Source organism: Megalops cyprinoides, chromosome 10 (genome assembly GCF_013368585.1).
Source record: "Megalops cyprinoides isolate fMegCyp1 chromosome 10, fMegCyp1.pri, whole genome shotgun sequence".
NCBI lineage: Eukaryota > Metazoa > Chordata > Actinopteri > Elopiformes > Megalopidae > Megalops > Megalops cyprinoides.
Window position 1 is genome coordinate 24,445,302 of NC_050592.1, and position 27,052 is coordinate 24,472,353.

General features: G+C 41.1%; 1 protein-coding gene across 2 annotated transcripts in view; it reads right to left on the reverse strand.

Moving 5' to 3' along the window:
- Nucleotides 1–474: 474 nt before the first annotated feature.
- The window catches only part of tsnare1 (T-SNARE Domain Containing 1), a 132,590-nt gene continuing 106,012 nt past the window's right edge, over nucleotides 475–27,052 (reverse strand). The window contains exons 11-12 of one of the 2 annotated variants that reach the window (XM_036539351.1): nucleotides 23,943–24,051; nucleotides 475–2,714 (exon numbers count right to left, since the gene is read on the reverse strand). In XM_036539351.1, coding sequence (XP_036395244.1) covers nucleotides 23,956–24,051 — 96 coding nt within the window. In that variant the 3' untranslated portion in view covers nucleotides 475–2,714; nucleotides 23,943–23,955. Of the gene's footprint in view, nucleotides 2,715–22,863; nucleotides 22,988–23,942; nucleotides 24,052–27,052 lie in introns of those variants that run through there. The other variant, XM_036539352.1, reaches the window with a different exon arrangement.

Consider the following 27,052-nt stretch of genomic DNA (forward strand, 5'->3'; position numbering starts at 1 on the left):
GGGAAAATTTAAGCACACAGCCTTTGAGTCAGATAGCAGAGATGAGATGCCTTCTGCAGAAACAGGGATCACAGTGACTGCTGAATTTGAGCAGCACCCCACACTTGTACTGGAAAACACACTGTTATGTAAAATACAATACAGAATTTTATCTCCTCTATAAAATATATTCTAGATTATGTTACAGAATTTTAGCAAATATGGTAAATTTAAATATATTTAAATTTTAAAGGACAAGTTCAATAAGCAACACTGGTCCCTGTGAATAATAATGGGAAAAGTTATATTGCAATATGTAGTATAATGACTCTCTAAATACAATATTTTAATGCACGTCAAAATATTTTGCATACACTACAAATATACAGTATATTTGTCCATATGCTGTAAATATATTTGGGGATATCTAATTTTATGTATTGTATATCCATTGTAATATATATCATATCAGTATGGGAAGTGTTATCATTTGAATTCATATTACTTATTTGTTCGGATTCACAGTGGAATTTCCATAGGGTGCCAGTACGTTAAACCAATAACAAACTTTCTTCAAATTAATCATCTAAAAAGTTCCAAACTGTAGACAGGAGAATAAATATGTCAGTCTCATTTTGGTTGGCCTAGGGTTTACTGCTTGAGGCTGTCAAAAGCCAATAATTTACATGTCAACAGATTCTGTTTTCAGCTTGACACATAGGAATGTTTTGTGTGTGTGTGTGTGTGGAGAGAGGGGGAGATGGAAAAAGCGAGGGATAGAGAAAACAATGCTGTCTTTTTAGAAATCACTCAAAACTATGACATACGTGGCATAGTTTTCTTATCATTATTCATATGCCACATTAAAAGGGCAAGATAAATAACTAAAATAGATTTCATTATTGATTCAGTATCAAAATTTCTGATTCATAACATGACATTTCATATTTATTGCCTACACCTCTTCGCATCATGTTCTTTAAATAGTCATTTCACCCTCTTTGCAGTAATGTGTGTCTGGCTGTGTATGATTCAGCATACAACTTGGAACGAATCCTCCTTAAATAAATTCCCCATAACCATTATGTTTATCACTGACTACACAAATTCATAAAAATAAATCAAAGAGGACACTACTTTATTTTTCATTGACATTTTCTGATAGCTATCCCTGAATGTGCCGAAAATTCTGCAGTTTTGGCAAGCTTTGGAAATCACCACTTGAAAAGCATGTGGCAGTCTTTTCTGTTTACCATCCTGAAAGGACAGTTTATGCCCTTTGAGAGATAAACCTGCTCGCTCTAGAGTTTTATGACTCTGCCTGTGTGAATGGGCCCCAGCCAGTAGAAGACTCCAGATTATAACTTCTGCTATCAATAATGTTCTGCTGTCTTCGCAGTCAAACACAGGAATTCTACAACAAAGCCTTGCGCCATTTTTTTTCCCCAACAACACAGGAGTGTTTAGGGTAAATTGACGTGGAAATTTTTCATTTAAAAATAACTCAAAATTATGAAAACAATGCGATAATCATGCAATACAAACAACACACAAGGAGACATGAAAGAAAGAGTGGCACATGGTGACCACAATCGTACAGGCTGTTTTTATGCAGTATACATAGGTGTTACAAGTGTCACACATCCGTGTTACTTTTTACATGAAGCTGAGGATCATGAAAGAATGCATGACCCTTGACCCTGGATATGCAATGCCATTTTTACAAGTGATTCACAAGCAGCTAAAGAAAATGCACCATGTAAAAGCCACTTTAGCTGATCTAAATACAAACAACAAACCCATTGTGGGTAGCACTGTATGGACCAAATAAAGGACTTCATTCACCCATGAACTGTTAGTCTTGTAATTCTACCTTTTGGACATAATAGACTGATAAGAGTTTTTCACCTAGGGTGGGACTTTTGGATAGCATTATTGTAACAGGAGCCAAAATTAGTCTTGGGCTTAAATTACCTGACTATACGTTCTGGAACTTACTTACACTGGATGAGGGAGTTTCAGGTTTAGGTTTTCACAAATCGGCAGCTGCTTTTACATCCAGGTAAGTTAACAAACTGAATTCATCCTTGGGTTTGTGCTGTGTTCTACTTTTCATCTTTGAAAAGTTCCAGCTGGCTACTCCAGAACATCTGGGAGGTGTCAACTTTGTGGGAGAGGGGAAGGTGGAGATAGGGGGTTCTGCATTGTCATCTGTTTTATATTAAAATTCATTTGATGATCAGATATGTCATGTGAACCAAAGTCTGCATTTACTCACACTACCAGGCAGGGGCATTGGTAATATCAAATAATTGACTATTATTTAATGATAATTACGTGCTCTCTTTTATGAATGTTGATGAGAAAAAAAAAGACATTTTGTTGGTTAATTAACAAGCATTTAATTAGTGATGTAATAATCAATTATAATAAATTACAATCAATTAATCTGAATATTTCAAATATTACGTCTACTTCGCAGTTGGTGTATTGTGATCAGAGGTCATAGATATGTGTGGACAGGCTTTGGCTGGAATCAAAACAAATGGACACTGAGAACACACACACACACACACACAAATGAGCGCGTACACACACCATCACACACACACACACACACACACACACACACGCACGGACACGGTACAAGTCAGCTTCCCGTCCTAGCACTGTGGGGCAGGTCGGCCAGAAGGAGATGGAGCGCTGTCCCCATCGCAGTGGACAGAGGTGAGGACCTGTAAGACACGAGCACACATGTTAATCATGTTAATCAATGCACTGATGGTGTCACAATACACCCTGCTCATTCTGAGTTTGACCTGCTGCGGCCCGGCATGGTCTGCCACAGTCCTCACCAAAGTCCTTAGAAGTTCACAGCCATCTGTCTTCCACCATACTCCTTTGAGTGAGACTGCTTGAATGTAACTGATACAATGCAGAGTACCATTGTTCTTGTGACATAATTTTTGTTCTCACTTGTGTATAATTATTTATTAATCAGAGAGCAATTCTCACTTTTCATCCCCAAAAATGCCACGAAGTTCAGGGGTGTAATTTATGATCAGTTGGGTTAAAGTTTTAATTAAGTTCAGACCAGACGTGGCAATTTTAAACTGAACTGGTTCATTAATCATTAACAGGCATGAAGTTCTTCCTTGTTTTTGTAAGTGGTTAAAAAAATCTAAGCTCATCACTTTTTCACAGTAAGTACAGCAGATAAAGCCTGTTGATATATGAATCAATAGACAAACCAATACATTGGGTTACAGGTCATACGATTTGCTGATCATATTATTCCTGTCTCTAGTGAGTGACAGAGATAGAGGGGGTATTCAGTCATGTTAGTCCTTAGGTAAATATGCAAATCAAATATACCTATGTGTACCTCGTAATGCTCAATGTGTCATCATTTGCCAGAAAACCAAAAACTTCATTTTTTGACAGTTTACAACTGTAATTATGAACAATTGACTCAAAAAAGCATGTTTTAATATAGAGTTTTTATAACGGAATATATTAGAACAGCTACAATTGTATGGTAATCAAATTTACAAAATAATCTCAAGTATCATGATGTCTGATGTTATCGACCATTGACCCTACACTCCCTTGAGGGAGAGAGCAATGCTCCAATGCTCCAGGGGCAGAAAAGGAAGTGTACAAATGACATGTGCATTGGTGCATTCTGGGAAATTATGAACCCCAATGGTAAGCTTAACTTCTGAATGTGGCTTGCAGCATGTGTAAATACAAGTAAATGGCATCTTAAAATAACTAAATAAATACAATCCTTGAATATGGCGTTACACAGCGCCTGAAAACTGCACAGCAACCATTTCCAACGCCTGTCCTTTCCCTGAGCTAACATAAGCAGCTTTGTGCTGACTGCACTAAATATGCTTGTTTAATTTAAAGTTCTTCCAGGGATATTCCGACGGGTCATCCAAACTGAATGACACTGCATGGCGAGCGGGATTGCGTGGGGGAATCGTATTATCTACAAAGACTTTATTACGGATTAGAGGCCGGGTTTAGTCGTCCATTCATCTCCCTCCAGGGGGGACTAGGGGGTGCAGGCGCTTTTGTGAGGGCAGTGGCTGTGAACACTCGCATTCCCTTCTATGCAGCTCCCAGAGGGGCTCTATCCAAAGAGCAAATAAACAAATAACCACAAACCGAGACTGTTTTTGTCAGAAAAAAAAGACAATAAAGATGATAGTAGATTGTGTTTGTACCAACAACCAGCATGTTCACTATGTTCGCTTCATACTGCGTTTCATGCAAAGAGGGCTGCTTTTCAACCCTGTACTGAGAGTATTGAAACTGACAACTGACAAAGGCGCCTAGCCGACACAAAGAGAGGGAGACAGGCAGGGAGAGGGAGAGAGACATTTGAAAGAGTGATAATGCTTCCTGTGGAATCAAAGAGCACAGCTTTGGAAGAACAAAGGCAGAGTTTAAACTCTGCTGTTGTGAAGAACAGGGGCTGGCGGTGAGATCTGTGCTTGAGTTCCCCCTGTGGGGATTCTGAATAATCAGAACAGTTTAGCTCTGACAGCTCCTTCGGCTCCTTCCTGTTACTGAGGGAAAGAGCTGCATCCCACCTCCAGGAGTGCCAATGTTTTTTATTTTATTTTATTTTTTAAAACCCTGGATGCCAAGCGTCCCCCCTACCACCCCCCTGTCCTTAATTACATCCAGCTGACGTGTCCCTGACGACTCTTTTGTACCAAGCGGCATTAATGGCACATGCTAATTTAGAGGCATTCTAATGAGTCTGTAATTAGCTCAGTCTGCCAATTAGAAAATTACATATTCCCAGATTGGCACTACCCACCCCTCTTTCACCCCCCCCCCCCCCCCCCCCCACCCGCTTCACTCCGAACCATTCTATAATGCCTTTAACACCCTATATGTTAGTTTGGGCTGATCCTCAGTCAGAAATTGTTTACTCAGTCTACATTTTCCTAAGTCAGTCTACCAGGCCCCCCGAAATAAGTTCCATGCCTTCCACAGAAACATACAACAGGCAGTTTTGGCCTTAAAAACCAAAACTTAACATTCTTTTACAGCAAATGGCTACTTATATTCCAGCTGTTGTTATGTGCCTTTTTTGCATTGTGTTGTCACTTGCTGATTTCTACTCTCACAAGGTGCAAATACAGCTGTAGCCCCAGGGACCAACTGTCAGGCCTACCAAAAAATCACTTGTGCTTAACTGTTCTGAAATAGAAACTCAGAGTGACAATTGCAGCTATCATAAATGAACTGGCTGGTTTGGGAGCCCTGTCAGTTTGCAAAGCCTTCCTCTTATAGCCTCCGTTTGAGTCAGTCTATTTAGGATTTAAGAATAAATGAGGTCAAAGAATCTCATTTTTGCCTGGAAACTGACTATCAAGGCATTTGAACCTAAATCCAAAAATTATATCCAGCAACTTCCCGCAGGTTTCTGTACACCAGTGGAGGCTTGTGACCTTAAAATGAAGGACACTGTGGGTTTGGTATGGTGGTGTGGTGTCTTCACCTCTGCAACGTCTGTGTATGTCACATAAAAAGGAGATCAGTAGATGAGATCATTTCTTCAGTCAGTTTTTCACAATCATAGTTATTTAATGTGACCCTTTAAAGACACTGGTAGAGGCATTCCCTGTAAAACCAGAATGATTCAGAACACAATTAAACTACTTAAACAAATGTGATTCTTTCCTAGCCACACACTTACAAGTAATAAGTCCCTGCAGAAGGAGGGGGGCTTGTTAACCAATGGCTGGTCCAGTGCAATTACACCATTGCATAATTACAAGCTGTTAGCAATTACATTGATGACATTAGATCACTTCTTCATAAGATTTGTATCAGATTAGATTCAAATGGTCTCACACTACACATACAACATTTATACCCACGGATGGAACCACATTAAAAACAATTACGAAAAGGGGATCTGCTGTGCATTGATTATCCTGATTTAAATTACAGGCTTGTTTATGATGAACAATTATTGAAAAAGCACAAATTTCCTTTTAAAAGTTTTTATACTCCCCAGATTCAAGTTTACTAGACTCTGCTGTATATGTTTAAAGATATGAAAAATAAAATCAAATTCACCGGATAGATTGACCGAGTGATCAGTGAAAAACAGCCTACGGACCTTACAGGCTTCCTTGACTGAATGAAACCATGATGCATTTCTCATTGTACCATATCTTAACATTGCTGTTACTCCCCTGCACTGGAAACACATAACTTTACCAGGGCTTTGTCTTGCTTTGTCAGGCGAATGAAATCATGATGATAAACTAGAATCAAAGGTGTCGCAAATCAAATAAATTGCAAAATGATAACACAATCAGGAATTTCGATTTTACCAGAGGTAATCGGCCTACCACTAGACAACGATTAAACACAGACTATTTGCTTATTTTGGCAATGAATATTACAAAACATATACTTATTTGGTATAACATGGTTTGTTATTAAACAGTCCCTTCCTGTCACTGTGCTGTGGAGGAAGGGAGAGAGAGGCCGATAGAGAAAGAGGATTTCAGCAGGAGGACTGATTCTAAAACCCAGGGCATGGTGTTTTGACAGGAAGCGGAGGACAGCTAAGCGATCCCCCGATGGATGGAGAGATCTCCGTCTGCCGCGGCCTAGCGCGGGAGCCTTTTTTGCGGGATGGGGAGAGAGCGAGCGGGCGGGCGCTTTGAAGTCACCGAGCCGGTGCAGAGATTAGAGAGTGGCACCTTCCCCTGCTCCCTGCTGGAGATGCAAGCCCGACCGGCTAAGCGCACATCAAAGCTCCGCTTTTCCGAGGCAGGACTGCGGAGGGATTTTCAATGAGCTCCAGAGAGCCGCCTCCGACGCGCCCTTTCATGGAGAAAGGGTGTGGGCCAGAGAGGGGAGGAGCTGTGAGCGCGGTGGCTCCGCAGGCAAGAAGAGGGCGCTAGAGAACTTTGCAATTGGTTTTTGAACTAATTTATTGAAGGAGTGGTGATTTTTTAACACAGAAATCTGAAGAGACAATGTGTGAAAAAAGAGGAAAGTTTGTCAAAACACACTGCACCTTTCAGTAATAGCAGCACAACAGTTACTTGTCAGTAAATTTAGATATCTGGTGCCTGAGAGGATCAAGATGTGTGTTAAAGTTTATATTTTAAGAAGTCAGTCTTCTGGTGCATGATGACACTGCCAGAAATATTGATTTCCAGATTTCCTTTTTTGGCTGCAGCTGGAGGAAGTAGCCCTCTAGTAGGGTGGTGGTGGGTCCCTGCCTTGCTAACCGATTTATTAAAGGAGGGACTCCCATGGTACCACCTTATTACAACCACAGGGTGAAAAGGTCAACAAGGGAGCAGCTGCAGAGTGATTTTTTTCCGTTGTTTCTTTTTAAAATGTTTCTATATTTTGATTTTTCCAGTTTTCATCATTACACCATCCACACTCAAGCTCACTTGAGTAAACTCGCCTGCAAAACCAATGCTTATTTTACCACTAGTGGCCACACAGTGTACTTCAGGAGACTAAGTGCTTCACTGGAGGAGTGACACAGCCAGTAACCTATAGGCAGCTGGTAACCTGGTGTACAAATTCATTTAGCTCCTGTTGCTGATTCTGGGTGATAGTTGGCTAACAACATAACCCAATGCTGAACTAGTAACACATGTCAGCTATAGTGCTCGACCTTTGCTTAGAGCAGCTGTCATTGCTGGCCAAACCAATCAGAAGCCTTTTAAAAACATATTTGTGAGAGTGCAGTGACGGCCCAGTTCCACTGTCAAAAATAAATAACTAAACAAATAAATAAAAAAGCCATGCATTGTGGTGCATTTTTAAACAGAGCAGAGAATGATATAGAAATCAAATTTCATCCAGGCCAAATAATATAGGACAGATGGGCTGTGCTCTTTATAGACATCTGTTTCGTCCCATTTCTGGATTTGGGGAGCAGATGCCAGGAGCTGATAGCTGAGATCAATCAAAGCTGAGCAGCCTCGGTGGTGGAGGTATTGATTGCCACTCAGTGAATGAATGGCAGCACTGTACGACTGTGGATGCCCTGCCAGCAGTTCAGAGAGAGAACAGGAGAGTACAGAAGAGAGAGAGAGCATATACTCATCTAAGGTCAGCTGAGAGAGAGTGAGCCAAGACCACATTATAACCGCTACCCGAAACATGCTTATTTAATCACGGGCCTAAACAAGCATAATAAACCGGCCCTGCTGACAAAATGTAGACATGACACTTCTTCCTTTAAGACCTCTATCATATGAGCAATAAAGGGGAAAGAGGAGGATTTGGTTGTTTTTTTTTTTTCCCCTAAGTCAGCATGCCTAAATTCCCCTTGTGAACGCACTGTTGACGGATGGGGTCCCTCCAGCAAACAGGTTAATCTGCTGCTCCACAAAGCATGCCGGGGGGAAAAAAGGAAGTGAGTCTCATCCTCTCTCTCTTTCTGGTTGGCTGCAGCACCTCTCATCACCAAGGCGATGGGGGCTTCTCTCTCTCAGCCTGCGCGTTCACATGCTCACGAAAATCTTATTTTTGGTGTGTCCCACCCGGAACACAGCAGCTCCACATTTTGTTCTTTGGGCGAATCTGAGTATCAGACAATCACCCGAGAGACTGTGTCTGAGCTATGTGTGTATAAAAGAACACTGCTGCTGAAGTGTGTATTATATGCACATTACTCCTCTGGGCAAAAAGGGCTAAACCCTCTTTTTAATCAGTGAAATGTTCTACATTCAAATTCAAAATATGTTAAATATACTCCTACTACTACTAATGCTAGTAATAATAATAATAATAATAAGAAGAAGAAGAAGAAGAAGAAGAATATGCTTAGCGGTGACAGGACTGTCACCACTTTAAGCTCTGGCAATGGACTGGTTCAAGGCAAAACCAACCAATAAGTAAAATAATGTCTAGTGAATTAAATCAGGAGTGTTGATGTTTTGAGTCAATCAGGAGACTTCTTAGAAAGTGACAAATCCCAGGAGTGCCGTAGCCCTTAGGATCTGTGGAGACTCAAACTCCCCTCTTGGTAAACCCCCATTTCCCTCCCGCGCTCCCTCTGTCTTCGCCCATGTGGTCGTTTCCCCAAGCTTGGCGTCAGGCGCTTGTTGTGGATCAGCGTGGTGTAATGACAGAATAAATCCTCAGCTGGAAGATTTGGTGAATCCACCACATTAAAGGTCCAATCAGCTTGAGCTAATCTCCTCTTTTCTCTGTGTCTGCAGGCTCTGCCGCCACTAAGTTAATCGGAGGGGGGGGGGTGCGTGGGGGATGTGGGGCTTGACTGAATTTTTGGATTTATGGCAACAACAAAGTACCTGATGAATGTCAGCTGTCATGGCATCGCTATTTGTCCGTAAACGATGGATATTAAGCTCCCTTTGCCTTCGTCACACAGTGACGTTTCAGGATGAAGTTTAGTGACTCTCGTACCTGGTAAAGTACCCATAATCCCTTGCAGCAGAGTTTGGAGGAAGCTGGCCAGTGATTGTAAAATAAAATGGGAAGAAAATAGATAAACAAGGATTTCCATTTTTTCCATTTTGTAATGGAAAATTGCAGAACACATTTTGCTTTTATCTCTAATGGTGTTTCCAAATCCATGCAGTCTAAATTACAACAATCATTTTCCACAAAAGGAAATTTCTCAAACCGGAAAACTTCTGCAATAAATTTTTGGGTCCTAAAATCAGAGGGAAAGCTTTGGCACAAACCTATGCCACTTCAACTTTAGCTACCTTCATTCATAAAAATCCCTTGTCTTGTATTTTGTTTAAGACAAAACATTTCAAGAACTAGCTGGTGGAAAATGATGGCAAAACATTCACACAGACATTGTATATAAGGTACCATCACTAACCATTAACTCTGCAGTAACTCTACAATACATTTACTTTCTTGACTGCAAGCACAAAGAGCCCTCTGTCCAGAACAGAAAGGTTTTCCACACAGGAGAACAAGATTGAGAGCAGCAGTGAGAAATGTCTTGCATTAACTTTACTGTTTATTTCCCCCGGAAGCACTGAAATAACCCTATTAAATCAAGTAGTCACCCAGTCATTAATCTCAATCCGGCTGACTAGTTTTTCAAAGCTAATGGGGTTTATAATTTGCATAAGGCAAGTTTACCCACAAAGCTTTGCCTAAGAGGATTTGAGTTCAGACAGAGAGCTTATTGTCACACTTGTCTTCAACAAGGATTAACAGTACTAGGCCTGAAGAACTCAACTAAACTCCAAGCCAGGGTGTGGGAGTTCTGCCTGTCCAAATATTTCCCATTCTCACGGAGGGGGAAAAAATGACCTTCGGATTGAAAGGATTAGAATTCCTCCAATCAGAGATTCTGGTGCGTGAATCATAGTGAGCATGTCTGTGGCGTGTTGTTGCTCCTTCCATATTGCTCTCTGAATAAAAACACCACCAACAGAAAAAAGCCATAATTAATTCCCCTACTGATGGCTTCTCTTATGACATGAAACACCAGAACAGCAACTGACCATTCAAGCGAATCTTAGATGGCATCAAAAGACAAAAATTCACCAGACGAACAGCAGCACAGGCCAATGAGATTGGTCTGTTTGGTAATTTTGAATGATTAATTATGAATGGATAGGGAAAGCTTGAGTCCTTGGGATTCGTCATATCTGTCTCTTCTTCTTTCCTTTCCTTTTGTCATGTCCCCAGTCTTAATGGCTCTTTATGTCCTTCTTCCTCATAATTCGTCCGCTCCTTGCTGTGATTTCCTCCATCTGCTGTGTTGCTCCTCTTCGTCTGATTCCCCCGCTCTCTCTCTGTCTGTGTGTTGACAACTTTGCTTTTTAAATCATTTGAATAAGCTTCTTTGAGATTGCGGCTGTCTTCTCTGTTTCACAGCAAGCAAAGCGGCTTTGGCGGCTAAATATAAAATGTTGCCTGTGCATTAATTCTTTAATATTTATCAGTAAAAAAAGGTGCTTGAAATATGGCTTCATCCTCATTAATAATTCAGCAAGACAGCTGCATGAACGCAGAAGTTGTGTATGAGCAGGAGCGCTGACACTGCCTTTGGTTCCTAAAAATGATGGTTAGATTATGAGCACCATTCTAAAGCCACAGTGCTTTCACTGATATTTAAAACATGCTTTCCATCACACCTCTTTTTTATGTACCTCATCAACAAGAAGGTCTTTTCAACCATTCAAGTGCCATTTTATGTTTCTCTGCACATTGATGCTCCTCATGTCAAGTCTCCAGCATGCATTTGACTCAGGAACTAAAGAGGCCATTCAAAGAAACTGTACAGTAGATTCTGTTTTTCCTCCATATGATAAGGTAAAAAAATGAGTACACAAGTGACCCTGGGAGTAAATGAGATATTTCTGGCGAGTATATATATATAATTTGTCCTGTAGCATGTCTTTCCAGTCTTGTAGAACCACCTCTTCACCATGTCTTCATGTACCAAAACTGCTGAAAGCTACTGTGGAATCACTCACAATTTCAAAAATAAATGTGTGTGTGTGTGTGTGTGTGTGTGTGTGTGTGTGTGTGTGTGTGTGTGTGTGTGTGTGCGTGCGTGTGTGTGTGTGTGTGTGTATGTGTGTGTGCGTGCATATATACATACTTCCATACATGCATATATTGGTACATGCACTGTGTAATTCTGTACTGACCACAGCAATGAGATTCTTTTCTCTGGTTAGCTCTGTTCTGTTCATATTTAAGCCTTTATTTCCTCTAAACCAATCTGCTGCTTTATACACCTGACATCTAGGAATAATGATCGTGTGTCAGTATGTCAACAATACTGTCAGATTTGAAGAGAGAAACCAGTCCAAGAATAAAAGACTGGTGTTTAATTAATGTATTCATACTTGTCATTTGACCATATGTTCAGGAGGCATAATATTTTCTTAGCTGCAAGACGTTACTATAATTACTATTATATTATTTATCTGGAACAACTTTTATAGCAGACACTTTATCGTTTATTTGGAACAACTTTGACAGATTACACATTACATCTGCTCTTTTTATACATATGTGTTGCATGTTTCCTTAGGTGAACAGGATAGCTGGTCATCCAATATATTACAATCCTATGTTGTCCAACAAATTTTTCCAGATGCAGGATAATACTATAGCAAATATACTTCTCCCACCCAAATTCTGTGGAGGTTTACAGATAAAACATTGCTACAGCAAGGTTTGCTACAGCATTTGCAAAAAGCCTGACAATCCAGCTCAGCAAAGAATAATTCCTTTTCACAATTAAGGTATAGATTTGACTTTCCCCCGTGAATCTGCACAGAATGTTTTTTTTTTTGTGCAAAATGCATTATTCATGTACAGTACTGTTACGGTTGCTACAGGAAATCCCTGTCACTGTCTCCCAAACTGCCTGCTGCCATTGTGATTATCTCATTTAAGGCAACGGACATGCATTTTTCTGCTAAGGGAAAATTTTAAGAACGGTGTAATACCTTGCCTCATGTGAGTGTGAGATGCGAAATCCAGAGATCTCTGCAGTGTGTTCACACACCCGTACACTTAAATATGTGTATGTATTTTTAGCAATGCCACAAAGTAAAATATTCTCTGACACCATTGTTTACTTGTTATTCTTCTTCCATCCATTTCATGTTATGTGTCATACCTTTCATTATTTATCAACAAAGCACTTTATAAGCGTCTCCCTGGAAGTTCCTTTGTTAAGAGTGGTCCATTAAACAATTTGATTGAAAGTGTGACAACAGAACACAGATTTCACCACAAGACTAATTATTTAGCCACACGCCCCAAAAAGACTATTAAAGGTGTAATTTGTTGAGGTATTTCAGTATCTGCGTCCAAAGGGGCCCTGGATAAAGATGGGAAAATGCGCAGAGGCCCCTCGCTCACTGCAATCTGGTGAGACTCTTGAGAAGTTGGGCACAGGAGCAGAAGCTGGTACTTCTAATTTGCATTAATAAGGCACTATTAAACCAAGCTGTCTCGTTTCAGCGTCTGCGAGGACTCACTTGGAGCGAGGTCCTGGGTCCCTGCTTTTCCATCTGCACCATGCTAGACTCGCTTCATAATTATCTCTGCTACTCAAAAAAGCCCCAGCTGTTCTGCATGGTTGCGTACGGAGGATGAAAGCATGAAACCATCCACCACCGCCATCGCCACCACCACCAGTACCACACACACTTAGACAACTTTAACTTACAATTCCATTTTAAAGTTTTCTTCTACAAGTTTTTACAGAAACATCAAAGTAAATATGGAAGCATTGTAAGGCCTGTTGGCTTTTCTCCCCCCTATCAGTGAAAAGATGTTAAGGAGTACCCCTGGTAAATGATCACGATCATAACTCCAATGCAAAAGAGGACTTTTCTGATACTCTCTCAAACTTTGCTTAAGTCCATGTAGTGAAATTTAGTGAAAAGAATGTCCCTTCCCCTTGACAATTCATGTGTCTGCATAAGGGGAATCCAGAATAAAAGGAACCGCAGCAAATTCTATACAAGCCAGACAAGTGTCCCAATGGAATCCAGTCCTCTGTAATTTGTAGACACCCCCTCCCAGCCCCCAGCCCCTTCTGCTTTGCTAAGAGACTGAGAGATTGATACGGGTGCCACCTCGATCGCTGCCAGGGCCTTCACCATTCACAGCTGCTAAACTTGGCCATTCATCATCGCAATCTAATTGTGGGCAGCTGGAAAAACAACAACAACAGGAACATAAGAAGAAGTGGAAAGAAAGAAGGACTGTAAAATTAGCGCTAAACGCCGATGGCGGCCCTCGGGCTAACGTCCTTTCAACATCACATTTATTATCAGACCCCTGTGATAACGGTAAGGCGGACAGCTCGGCTTTGCAGACGGGAAGAAACAAAGAGAGTGGAACGATCCTTTTTACACCTCCCTGTCTATCAGCCCAGAGAAGGTAATTGCAGCTCTCTGAAGTTTAGAGAGGAAGAGTGTTATGTACGTGGGAGATGAGTTTGCTACAAGAGTGCTGTGACATGGCTAACGTTTAATGACAATTGCTAGTTGGTTGAAGATATTACACCTATAGGTCAGGTAAGGTTGCTCCAGGAACTCAAAGTGTGGGGTGAAAAAACACAGATTTACCTGCAGATTTTCAGGATAAGAGTGTGAATGGCTCCTTTAGACAGGGCCATGAATCTGTTGCTCAGCCAAAGCTACCTCTGTTACATGTGTGTCTGAGAGGTCATCAAACACGTGCCTCTACAGTACGTTGATACTGATCAAAATGAGTACACAAGTGACCCTGGGAGTAAATGAGATATTTCTGGCGAGTGTATATATATATCATTTGTCCTGTAGCGTGTCTTTCCAGTCTTGTAGAACCACCTCTTCACCATGTCTCCATGTACCGAAAATACTTCAAGATCAGTGCTATCATTTTATTTGCTGCCATCATTACCTTCCTCCCTCTTCTTTTGCGCTCCTTTGCTTGTTCTAGTGTTTCGAATGAATGCAAAAAGTTGACCTTGCAAGGAGCAGATCGGGCCAGTCATCCCGACAAATAACGTGTCCAATCAAGATGAACGTGAGGCAGCGGCCGCTAAATATAACTGTCTGCAATTCCCTGCCTACATGTGACACTCCTGCAACGTGTCCCCACTGGAGCGGCAAGGTCACCACGCTGCCGCGACCTCACAGCCGAGCGCCAGGAACGCCGCACGTTAATTTCGGCTTGAGTGGAGGCAATCCATTCCCACCTACGTTCTGAGCAACAAAGGCAAGCCTTATTTCTGTACACTGGTGGCATGCATATTGAAAAATCTCCCGCCCAAATGACTCTGTAAACAAGATGTGAGCGCAGTGCCGGCGCCATCATTTCCAGAAATAAGTGTCAGGCTGCAGTTATTGCGTTATTTACTGCACCGTAAAGAGCCAGGCTATTGATCTGAGAGGAGAAGCGGCTCCCTGGTTCTATCTGTCATTGCCATGTTCATTAAACTGATGTATTGTGCCAAGTATTCCGCCGCTCTCCAGTCCTCTCTCTCCTTCCCTCCCTCCCTCCCAGCCTCAGTCTTCCTCTCTTTCTCTAACTCCCTCCCTATCTGTCTCACCCTCTGTCTCTCTCTCTCCCTCCCTCAATCTCCCTCCCTTCCTCCCTCTCTCCTCCTTAGTCTTCCTCTCTCTTTCTTTATCTCTCTCTCAAGCTATTTCCAAGCAACTTTCTCTCCCTCTGCCTCAATCTCTCTCTTTCCCTCTCCTCTGCATTGGTTCATTTGTTCCCTGGATTTTTGATGAACCCTGGGTACGCCTTCCCAGCACAGTTAGCACAAGAGTGCTGTTTTTAGTGGGGATCAGCATTTCCGTTACCAGTAAAAACTGTGACAGTCTTCTAAAGCCGGATAGGAGTTTGAACTATCCTTAATGCAATCAGTTACTGATAGATGGAAAGTGCTGTTTGCATCTAATTTCTGCAGTGCATGCGCAGGTTCATCATAGGACACGATTATACCCCCGAGCAAAAGATGGCACCATCAGCTCACCTGTCTTATAAATCCACTGCAGCTGATATCATCGTTTGCATAATCCTATTACAGGTTTTACCGAGTTATGTCAGTTAACGGAAATTTAATATAAAATGCAAAAGGCCCATATTAGCATTGTTTTCTAGCCTGGGATAATGTATTAATATTACTTTGTTATCATTCTAATTACACTAGTCAACCATTTTTATTATTGTTATTTTTGGAATTATCTAGTTCATGTCTTCATTTATATAATCTTTCTCAATTATTTTTTTCCTGAGATTTATAGCTACATTTACTGTCCAAGCTTCAATTCTGCAGTTGTCATTAGCCAACTTGGAGCAGGTAGAAGGAATCTGAAAAGTGAAGAGCATGTAATCTAAGAAAAGCAAACAAAACAACAAAAAAGAGATTAGCTCTGGAACTTGCCGGCTCACAGTTTGCAAGTCGCATGAAGCCTACAGGAGAACGTCTTAGAAGTACACGTCTTAGACATCTTCAGCATTAACACCAATAATGGGGACACCGAGTGCTAATGCGCTAATGAACTGGTGGACCAACAAAACATTATGTCCCTTCCGAGAGTAAACAAGGAACGCTTCAGATCACATTATTAACAACACATTGTGCAAATGTTTTGCCTCAGCTGGGGCAACTGTCCACCATTCCACAATACCACCTGCTCAATTTTAATTGGGATAGTCAGCCATGTTATAAGCTTTTTATCAAATTGGGTAAGATGACGTCAGTGTGCTTACATAGCCCTAGAACTCTTAATTCTGGTTAATACTTTTTCTTTTGTTTCTCAGAGGCTGCTGCTAGGGCAAGAACTGGCACTGAAGACACTGCTAAGCTCATGTCTGTGTCCCAGAAGGCTCTGCTGAACAGAACCCTCCTCCCCCTCCCCTCTCCTTCAGATCCGACACAAAAATCCCATCTCATCTGCAAATATGATTTTGGTTCGACTTGTTCCGCAAACCTCAGATACCACTAATCCCGGGTCTGGGACCTCAGCATATCAGCTGGGGAGTGACAGACAGTTATCCACGGGCTGAGACCGCGTTACACAGTTACACATCACTGAACAACAGTATCAGCATTTCGGTCAGATGTTGTGTCATGATGAACTTTTATGCAGACTCCCCCCACCCCCCTCCCTCCACGACCCCACCTCCCCCTGCCAATCAGCGGGTGTGCATGCGCATGAGACTGAACGGCACTGCCTCCTTGTCCTTGCAGTTTAAACACACACAGAGTGCACAAAAGGACACTTGAGGACACGCGTGCCTCTGCGCCGGTGCTGCGGTGAGACCGAGCCTCACGTTGCTCTGTTCCCAAAGCAGAGCACCTCGTTTGGACTGCAGTGTATCCGTGTCATGTGCCACTTTATGTCCTCACCATTGAAAAGCAGACAAAAGTCCTGAGGAGTTTAAATCAACCATCCAATTACAATCAAATGAAACCAATCAATTTCATAATGTTAAGTGAAAAAAAAATTGATAATCTCTTCAAATCTTGGGTTATACTTGCAAAGAGCAATATCTTCAGATGTAGGCATCCTGTTTTTCTGGCACACCATTTACCCTTGCCAGAGTGCTTCCTCTGAAGTATATGTTTGTAACGGAGTGTGCCCGAGCGGAGAGGTGGTCAAGACTGAAGGAGGGACAACTGCAGACAAAGTTTCCAATTTGAAACTTTTTATTTACTTTAGGCTACCAGCAGGGTTACAAGCATGCAAACACACTAGACAAACAAACAAAACACTTTGGCAAAGAAAAGGAAAAGAACACTGAGACAATGCCCATATTCTAACTAGGCCCTATTACACAGGTCCCATGGCATGACCTTTCACTTCAGAGGCATCTCCCCGTCTGAGCTACACAGCAGCCATATAAAACCCCGGTCTCATCCATTGCACAGAGATAAATCAATTAACTACTACACACCATATTTCATTGCTAACAGCACCTAGGCAGAACACCTTCCTTACAAACAATCAGGTGTTTATTTTATCAATGCCCTTAGACACTTCTTTGACGATTAAAATAAATTTGCACAGAGCACCCCTGCACCAATGAGCGCTTCCATATCGGAGCGCGAAAAGAGTGCAGAAAAAGCTTCCCCGTCCTGCACCCCAGTTTGCTCGCTCACACCCAGAAGACAACAGGAGTACAGGAACCACCAGTAAGTAGATCAATACATTTAGAAACAGCATAAACAGGCAACCAGCAAGTGTTCTGATGTTCAATGTGCGCACTAAAAGAACTCTTACATAGCTGCTTTAAATAAACTGCGATTCTAAATTAATGTACCGTGTTTTACGTTTTTCCTTGTTTCTGATACATTACCACTTTTAATTGCTATCTCAGACTTACCAACAAACACATTAACATCCTAGAAACCGACGGAAAAGCATTATTTGCGGTTTCATCATGTCATTGTTCATACGGAGGCGGAAAAGCCACCGATCCCAGTGACGGACGCGCTGCGCTCCGTCACAATGTTTTAACGTTAAGTGAAGTCTGAGGGTATTTTGTCAGTCCACGTTCTAGTCAGCAACACTTCTGTTTTATGTTTCTTTTTTTACTGTCTTTCATGTGTTTCAGAATACCAAGGCAACCTGGCACCGCAGCTGCTGCCCAAGGCCCATCTTTTGAGATGATGCATGAACTGGCATAAAATGATCATGGTTCTGTTCCTGTCAGATGATAAACCATTCTGAGCTCAAAAACAGGAGCAAACCTGTGCACCAATGCACAGATGTTTTACAGGTTTGCTCGTGTGTAATTAGCCACACATAATTCAGGGGTTGTGGCTTGGTGTAAGGGTTTGAGGTAAGGGTTAAGTTTGTGTTCATAATAGGAACAAGGCTAAGGATATTTAGATATCATGTGTAATTACTTCTGTGCTCAAGACTCATTAACTTCTGTTGGGATAAAAAAAATAGTTGCAAATGAGTCACTTAATAATTTACAATGTAATTACAATTAAGGTATGATGCAAGTAATTACACATACAGTACATTAGAATACATTATATAACATAATGCTTTACATAATCTAAAATATTAAGCCCACCAAAAAATGAATGTGAAGTGCACAAACAAAAGCCAAACACCAACAAAAGCCAAAAAGATGAGGAATTCAAACAAGAGCACCACAGTTCCTCACATTGCCTACTTTCCAGCACACAATACTTGGCCAAGTGGTATGATTATGTATGTGGATTCATCTCTGACAAAATGCATTCAGGTAAAGCCTCTTAGCACTCTAATAAGACAAACACACATGCACACACACACGCATACAGACATTTCTGATTTTACAGCAAACACCAGTTTTGAAAGCTCAACAGTCAGAAGTCTTTAAGCCTAGTATTTGTGGTATCACCCCAGCAAATGAAAACATCCTGTAACAGTGGATGTATTCTCTGTTGCAGTGAAAGACAGAAGTGTGCATCAGAGGTGTGGCTACTTCTTTGTAAAAGGGACCTTAAAGGAAAAATAAAGAAAGGCTTTATTCCATTAGAAGAGGCGCCTTTATTTTGGGGTTGCATTAGTGGCACTTGAACTTTAGATTCACAATGTGAGACATGCAAAATGGGTCACATGTGTCAATTAGAGCTGAGAATGGCTGAAAGTAGATGATCAGAGGCATTAGCCGATTGCAATCTCCCTTCGCAACTTATATTCCTCACTCTTTTTTGTGACCAGGCTAAACTGATTAAAAATATGCCAGCGCACAGAGTGGAAAGGTTCATGTGGCATATTGCTGCTGATCTCAAAATAAAACTATGGAAGGAACCAAGGTGGGAAGGAGGCCCATTTAAGAGACAAATAAAAGCTGTTTCAATGTACTGCAGATAACAATGTACATAATTCAATAAAGGAAAAAAGAAAAAACTTCTAACTGACCCAGAAAGAGTAAAGTACATTTCTAATTTTATTTCTACTGAAGCAAAACAACCATTGTAACCCACGTGACCCTTACAATAATCAGAACCTTTGCATTCTTTGTCTTAGCACTTCACATAGAGCTGTTGAAAAACCTCATCTAACAATCCAATTACAACCGCTGGTCTGAAAAAAATGTGAGGTAATTGAACAGAGACAATAGACAATCATTGAGAAACTGTGGTCTGGAGAACTGCAATCCTCCAATTAAAGTCAAGGCAGTCTACATTCACGTCTGAGTGAAGATTGTTTGGGATAATCATCACATGCAAAAGCAAACAAATATGTTAAAATTGTCCAAAAAAATCACATTGATTATGGTACACATACAGAAGCCACTGACTAACAGTAAGTAATTGTATTATGACTGCATCATGTAAACAGCTTCACAGTTGTACTTGGAAACCATTTGAAACAACTGAATGTCAACAGTAATAATATGACATGTAACACAACTGATAAAAAAGAAAAAAAAGATATCATAATAGTAACTCAGAAACTCAGACATACAGCAATATCCAACATCCATCCAAAACTTGCTTATGCTGCTGCAAAAGCTTTAAGTGTCACCAGACTTCTATCTTCCTTGCTAGATTGTAATTCTTTTTAAAACTAGTAGCTTTTATTATTAGCAGGGGAGGGGTCAGAGTTCACAGAGCCCTGATGTGGTGTAAATAGATGGGTTTTAAGTCTGTGCTGGAAAATGGACAATGAACCTGCTGTACTGACAGTTGTTAGGGCCTCTTCTTACCAGTTGGGGGCAAAGGTAAAGAAGGGACATAAATGAAATGAGCAACCCAGGAAGGGGTGACTTGGTAACCCAAGGTAACACAGTGAAATGGTCTGACAGGAGTGTAGGGTTTGATAGAATGTTTCACTTAATTGAAGATGGTATCTCTGCACAACGCCTGGATACCCCCTCCCCCAATATTGTAACTAGAGTTGAGAGAGGGAGAGAGAAGAGAGAGACACGGAGGGAGGGAGAAGGAGAGATAGAGCAAGAGATGGAGAGAGCAAGGGAGATGGAGAGAAGGAAAGAGACAGAGAGGGCATTATCACTGAGAAAAGTACTCTGGCCCATTATCGATAACTGGAACAGTCAAGGCCGTCACTCTGGGCTGATCTGTTGCAGGTGGTGAGGTGAGATCCAATTGAGATAAACATCTCGTATATCCCCCTCTCCAGCCCCTGGTTGGTATCACTATAGTACGACACTCCATTTTTTTTTTTTTTTTGTCAGTCTTGCTTAATCCTTTGCAGGGTTCAGTTCCATTTCATGAGATGACAGTGGAAGTAATCCATCCTTCACCCATAATATAAAAATATTATTCTCAAGCTGTCTCCCTGGCAGAATCTTCACAGGAGGTGGTGCTCACTTTATTTATATATTTTGTTAGACATTGGCTTGTCTGCAGCTGAGCTCATTCCAACTTCAGGCAAGTTAACTTTGCTTCATTATTACCACTTTACTGCTTTTAACATGAGGGAAAATGAATAGGGAATTTCAATATTTCATAAACACATAGTTTTACACTGAAGGCACAGGAATTGAGTATTTGAATGAATAAAATCTATGATTAAATTATGTAAATATGGAAAACAATATTTAAATGATGGATCACTTAAGGTATGCAGAAAACCAAATACCAAAGCACTGTTGCTCCACCTTTGTTGTGCAATATTTCTTTTCCTGTGAGATTTCTTTGACCCCTGTATAATGGAGGTGTGGGTATGTTTGTGGGAGATAAACATCGTCTTTGACTCATTTTGACAGTGGTGTGACACTCCACAGTCTCCTTGCATGAGAATGCTAAGAATTGAGCAGGGGTGTCTGCCATTGCCGACAGATGACCCCTGGCATCCTCAATAGAATGTCCACCAAGTTCAGCAAGCAAACAGCTGTGATTCACGGTAGCCTACGTCTGTACCTTTCCACTCATGGACACGTGGTGGTTTATTTTTATTTTTAATCATGGTCAACGAGGACTGCTGAATGGTCTTGCACAGGGGATTGAGAAGAATAGCTTTGCAGTGCTGTCACTAGACAATAGACAATTAAGATGTCACATTTTCTTTCATTCTTGATCAAAATTATTATATTTACAAGGGTGATGATTATGATGATGATAGCTATTATCTTTATTGATAATAATTCAGTGTTAATCTTCCAGTATGTTCGCTGGTGTATTTGAGGTATAAGGAATATAGCTGTTAAATCAAGTTTGTGGTCTGTCAGTATATAAAGAGTTAAACATCATTTTGGTAAAAACTAATCTGTTATGAATTATAATCTAGCATCCACCAAAATTTTGGGGTAATCCGCTTAGAGTACTTTCTGCCATTGAGCTCAGACGTGTTTATCATAGGGATCAGAGAATAATCAAAAAGACATCTGTTTTTTAAGAAAAAATTGCAGTATCTCACTAGATAGACTTTTTAGTGTTGCTACTGTGGCAGATCGGAAATTCTGACATTGACCACAGATGTTGTACTGTAGGCTCAAAACAAACCTACACAAAAGAGGCCTGCATTAAAATAAAGCCAGTAATCATTTTCAGCACAAGGATTAAACACACACACATATTTTAAGAGGGTAAAAAAACAGCAATATCTACCCTACATAAAAATAAGTAATGAAATACATATTTACATTACTATTTTTCCCTAACCCTGGCTAAAACATTTTAGGTCATGCCAAAGCATTCCTGTGCTTTCTGAGGCTGCTTTTTATGTGTTCTCGGGGCTGAAAACATTCTGTTTCGCAGGGAGCTGATTATCAGAAGCTAAAACGGAGAGCAATGCAAACACTAGTCAAATAATGGGCTGTACCAGAACTGCCACAACTTCAGCATGTAATTCTGCCTCTGAATTAAGATGAAAGAGAAATTCCCTGTCATACACAGGTAAGAGCAACACTGAAAGCTTTGATAAACGGTAATTGGAAGTCCAACTGGTTAAAAGCCTTTCTGACAGAAAACCAGGGAACTTCAGCCAGGGGGGAAGTGAACATTCATTGGCCTGTCCATTTCAGTCACCTTGATATTAAGTAAAGAAACCTCATTCTGGGTTTTTTCACATTCTATTTTTTTTCTGTAAGATGGCCACTTCGATAAATGACATCCTGAGCTCTATTTCCTGCATGCAAAGGTAATGAACAGTGTTATTTCTCTCACTAAGCTATCCATAAATAAGTCCTGAAGTTTAATCATTGTCAATGAAGCTCGGTCTGAGGAAAACGTTTTTCGGCAGTGCTAATAACATGTTGTAATCACATTGTCATGTTTCTCACGGTCTATCAGCAGGTCCAACAGACTATCCTTCCTTGATAACTTGGGTAGAGAGGAAGGCTTTCTTTGGTTTAGCTTTGAACACCTGTGTCACCGTAAAGTGATCTGACCACTGATTTTCAGCCTGCTTGATAAAAAAGATTTTTTTTTAACGGGTGGTAAAATCAAAGGAATCTGTTTTTGTTGCCTCTTCGTTAAGCAGTCCGCACACTGCCTGCCTGGCTCCAGCCACTTCCCTCCTGTCCTTATTGAGCATCAGAATGTTTACAATCTCTCTTCCCCCTAAGAGGAATGTAAAACACAAGGATGACTTTTATGTTTTGAGCCCTCTTCAGTCTCGGTATTTATCTTTCAGAGCTCCTGTAGATGGGGTTGAGCATTATGAATTCTTGCTGATTTTCCTGAAGTCGAGGGACCGCAGTTGAAAACACCAGACATGTGCTCAGACCAAGATTGAAAAGAGTAAACGACAACATCAAAAACAACAAAAAACTATTTACTTCAGGATCATTTTGGCTTTCAAATACACTGCATGTGGTTATGAATTTTCTTTTGAAGGAAATTACAGTTGTGCAATATTGGCTTGTTTAACTAGACAGAATTTAAGTAATTAGTGGCAGGTCATTGAAACGGCTGCTAGAGTGAACACAAACTGGTTGATTAATTGATTGATTGATTTGTTCATCACTTGAAACAGCTTCCATATTGATCACAAACTGATTGATTAGTTAGTTGGTTGGCTGACTTACACTGCACTGAAAACCAACCAACATGGTGGTACAGTAGTAACCCCCTTATCCACGAGGGATATGCTCCAAGACCCCCAGCGGATACCTGAAACTGCAGATAGTACCGAACCCTATATATACAGTACCAAGTGAGTAGAGGGTGGGTAGCGTATACAGCGTGGATACACTGGATAAAGGGATGATTCACGTCCCGAACGGGATGGCGCGAGATTTCAGCACACTACTCAGAACGGCACGCAATTTAAAACTTATGAATTGTTTATTTGTGGAATTTTCCATTTAATATTTTCGGACTGAGGTTGACCGCGGGTAACTGAAACCGTGGAAAGCGAAACCGCAGATAAGGGTGGACCACTGTATAATGAAGGTTGCTGAGAACACTAATTGAATGATTTATTGAGTGATTCTTTGATTGATTGGAATTGCACTGTACCTGTTACAACAGAACCTGTCTGAGTAAAGAGAAGAGGGATCTAGAAAAGACTCACCTGAACACAGAGCTCATTTTCTTGCAGAGACAGCAATGATGATGATGAGGAAGGTCAGGACCACTACACCTGCTATGAGTAAGTAGCACTTCTTCTTTCGGAGTTGCCTCTGGGAAGAGAAAGAATAAGGAAAACCATTTGTATTGTCAATGTCCCAAAAGTGTCATCCTGTTTGTATTATACAGATGTTATGAGCCATGCATGCGACTGCCATCCATGTCTACATGATGGGATGAAATCCAATGCTCTGGGCAATCATCTTGAAGATAAGAATCATCTCTGTGACAACGTCAGCAATGACATTAGAGAGGGGTTTCTTTTTAGAGTGTAGCTGAGGCAGTCATATCATATTGTGGCATTAAGAATCAAATCAAGATGCCCCTGATGGCTATTTTTACTTCTCAGTCAGTAGTATCTTCAACATACTTGGGAGAGGTAGCTATGAACATTTAAAAATCATATGATTTTGCTTTTATAATAAGTGATATTGCCACTTCTCTAGACACAAATGTATTTATTTATTTATTTATTTATTCATTCATTCCCTTCAGTTGCGGCGCACTGTGGATAGTGACTAAACAGGAGGGGATAGATAGAATACACGACTCTGAGCCAGTTTCCTTTGAATAGGGAGAGTAAACTGCTGTAAGGTTGCATCAGCTTTCTGTCCAAGCATGCATGATCAGTGGCCACCTTCAACGTGGCATGGGGAAATAACTGGAAACAGACTGTGTCATTTTCTGGGTCACTGGATCTGTCTCCGTTCACCTGCAGTGAGTGACAGCCAACACTACCAGTGAAACCCCTAGAATGATAAAGGAAAAAAAAAAAGCACTGCACACTGATGGTTCATGGGTCCTTGACCAAGTTTTCTCTCATTTCCCCCCCCCTCAAGAAAGGATTATTGCCATGATTTAGTATTTTCCCCACCTAAAAGGTGTTCTAATTTTATTAAATTTTTCATATTTGTATTTCTTTTAGTATGGTCTTAACCGTTTAAGGCACCAAGTGCATTCTCCAGCCAAAGCTGTGTTATCCTCTGGCTGTGAATAAGAAACGAAAATGCAACAAAGTAAATAAATAAAAATGAAAGTGGCACAGAGGAATATATATATATATATATATATATACATATATATATATATATATAGATAGATATACATATGATTTTTTTTTCTCTGGAGGCGCCTGCAATGGGATGCGGATACAATGTGTTGGAGCGGGAGGGAGCACAGAATCAACGTTGTTTTGAATCGCTTTTCTTCTTTGCTTTTTTTTTCCTCCTGTTTTTTTTCCCCTGCTACAAAGGCAGTAAGAGCTGCAGCATTAGACTGGAGCTATACCAGCATGTTTAAATCCTGAAGCGCTTCAAAGCACGGAGAGCAATTCATCTTCTTATCTGAGACTCGAAACAGGCTTTCTATGTGGAAGAAGAGAGAGAGAGAGGAGAGGAGAGGAAAAAAAACTGCTGTCGAGTAATTTTCCGTTTAAACGTTCCACTCCACAACAATTTGCATAAGCAGCCCCGCGTCTGTGATAAGAAGATTGGTTATTTTCAAAGGCTCTGTGGGGATTGAGAATTAAAGGCCTCTCTCTGCTATCTCTGCTCCTGCAGCTGGCCACCACTGATTTCCAGGCTTTTTTTTCTTACATTTTTTTCCCCAAACTGTGCCTTATAAACTTTCTCTCCCTTCTACTCTCTCTCTTTCTCTCTCACTCTAACCCTCTCCTCTGTCAATCTCCCTCTCTCTCCTCCCTCTGTCTCTTTTTCTCTCCTCTATCCCTCTCTCGCACACTCCTCAGTCTCTCTCTCTCTAGCCTCTTCTCTTTCTCACTCTACCCTCTCTCTCGTTCATCCCTTGTCTTTCTCCTTCCTCTGCTCTCCCTCCCCGATCTGCTCTCTTTCATAGTCTTCCTTTTCTCTTTTATCTCTTCCCTCTCCCTCTTTTTCTCTTCTTCCTGCTCTTTCTATCTCTATGTCAGTCCTCAAACACAGGCATATGTGCTGTCTCCTGCTCATTCCGTCCTCTCTGTCATTGAAGGCTAAGGGAAATGAAACGGTGAATGAAAAGAAGGGGATTTGGATCACAAAGGAACTGTTGCTCTTTTTAAAAGACTTAATTTTCCAGAGGGAGGCGTGTTGGTGTGCAGGCAGAGAGAAAGAGAGAGAGAGAGAGAGAGAGAGAGAGAAGGAGGGAGAGATGGATGCAGAAATAGAAAGTTGGAGGAAGATGGGGAGTGTGGGTCGGGGGATAAGAGAGGTCATCCTATAGGAGAAGGCTGTGCAAAATCCTTTATCACAAGTGTTCCATGACAAAGGAGAGCTGAAATAGCTTTCCAATCCAGTGGCCAGGTTTCTCCTTGCACCCCCCTCTACCCCCCCAACCTGCACACACACAAAAACATGCACACATGCGCATGCACACACACTCCTCCTTGTGGCTGCATTTTCAGATGCGTGTCTTTTATGCAACACTAATGTGTTTGATCTACAACATGAAGTGAGGGCGGTGATGCATGTGCATGCAGAGGCCTTGTTCATACCCCTGAACCTGCACACAGAATCATCAGGCATGCTAGCTGATTCGTCCATTTACCCGTCTTTCGTTAGCCCGCCCCATCACATTTTGGCTTGGCACGCAGTGACACATTCCATGTCTTTCAGTTATTCTGTCTATGTCTCCCTCCTGCTCCCTTTCTCTCTAAACCGTTCCCTCTGTTTCTCCATCTCCCTTCCTCTCTCTTTGCCTCTCTCCTTGTTTCTATCAGAATTTCTGTCCACATGATAGTCATTCATTCACTTCCATGTCCTTCCCACAACTCATTCATTTTTACCCTCCCTGTACTTAATGCACTTTGAGTACAGACTGTAAAAATTCCCACTGTCAGCATGAAAGCGCACCGCGTTGTTCAAGGACAATGAAATCAGGAGACTGATTAAAAAAGAGGAATTGTAAATGTGATGAAAACCGATACTTAACAAGAACAGAAAGAAGTGTTCTTCACAATCCCTGACATCTCTCAGACTGGTAAGTAGAGACATGGAGCAAAAAAAAAAAAACAGACATGGTAGAATGAGAGACGGGATGCAATCATTTGCCTGTAGACTT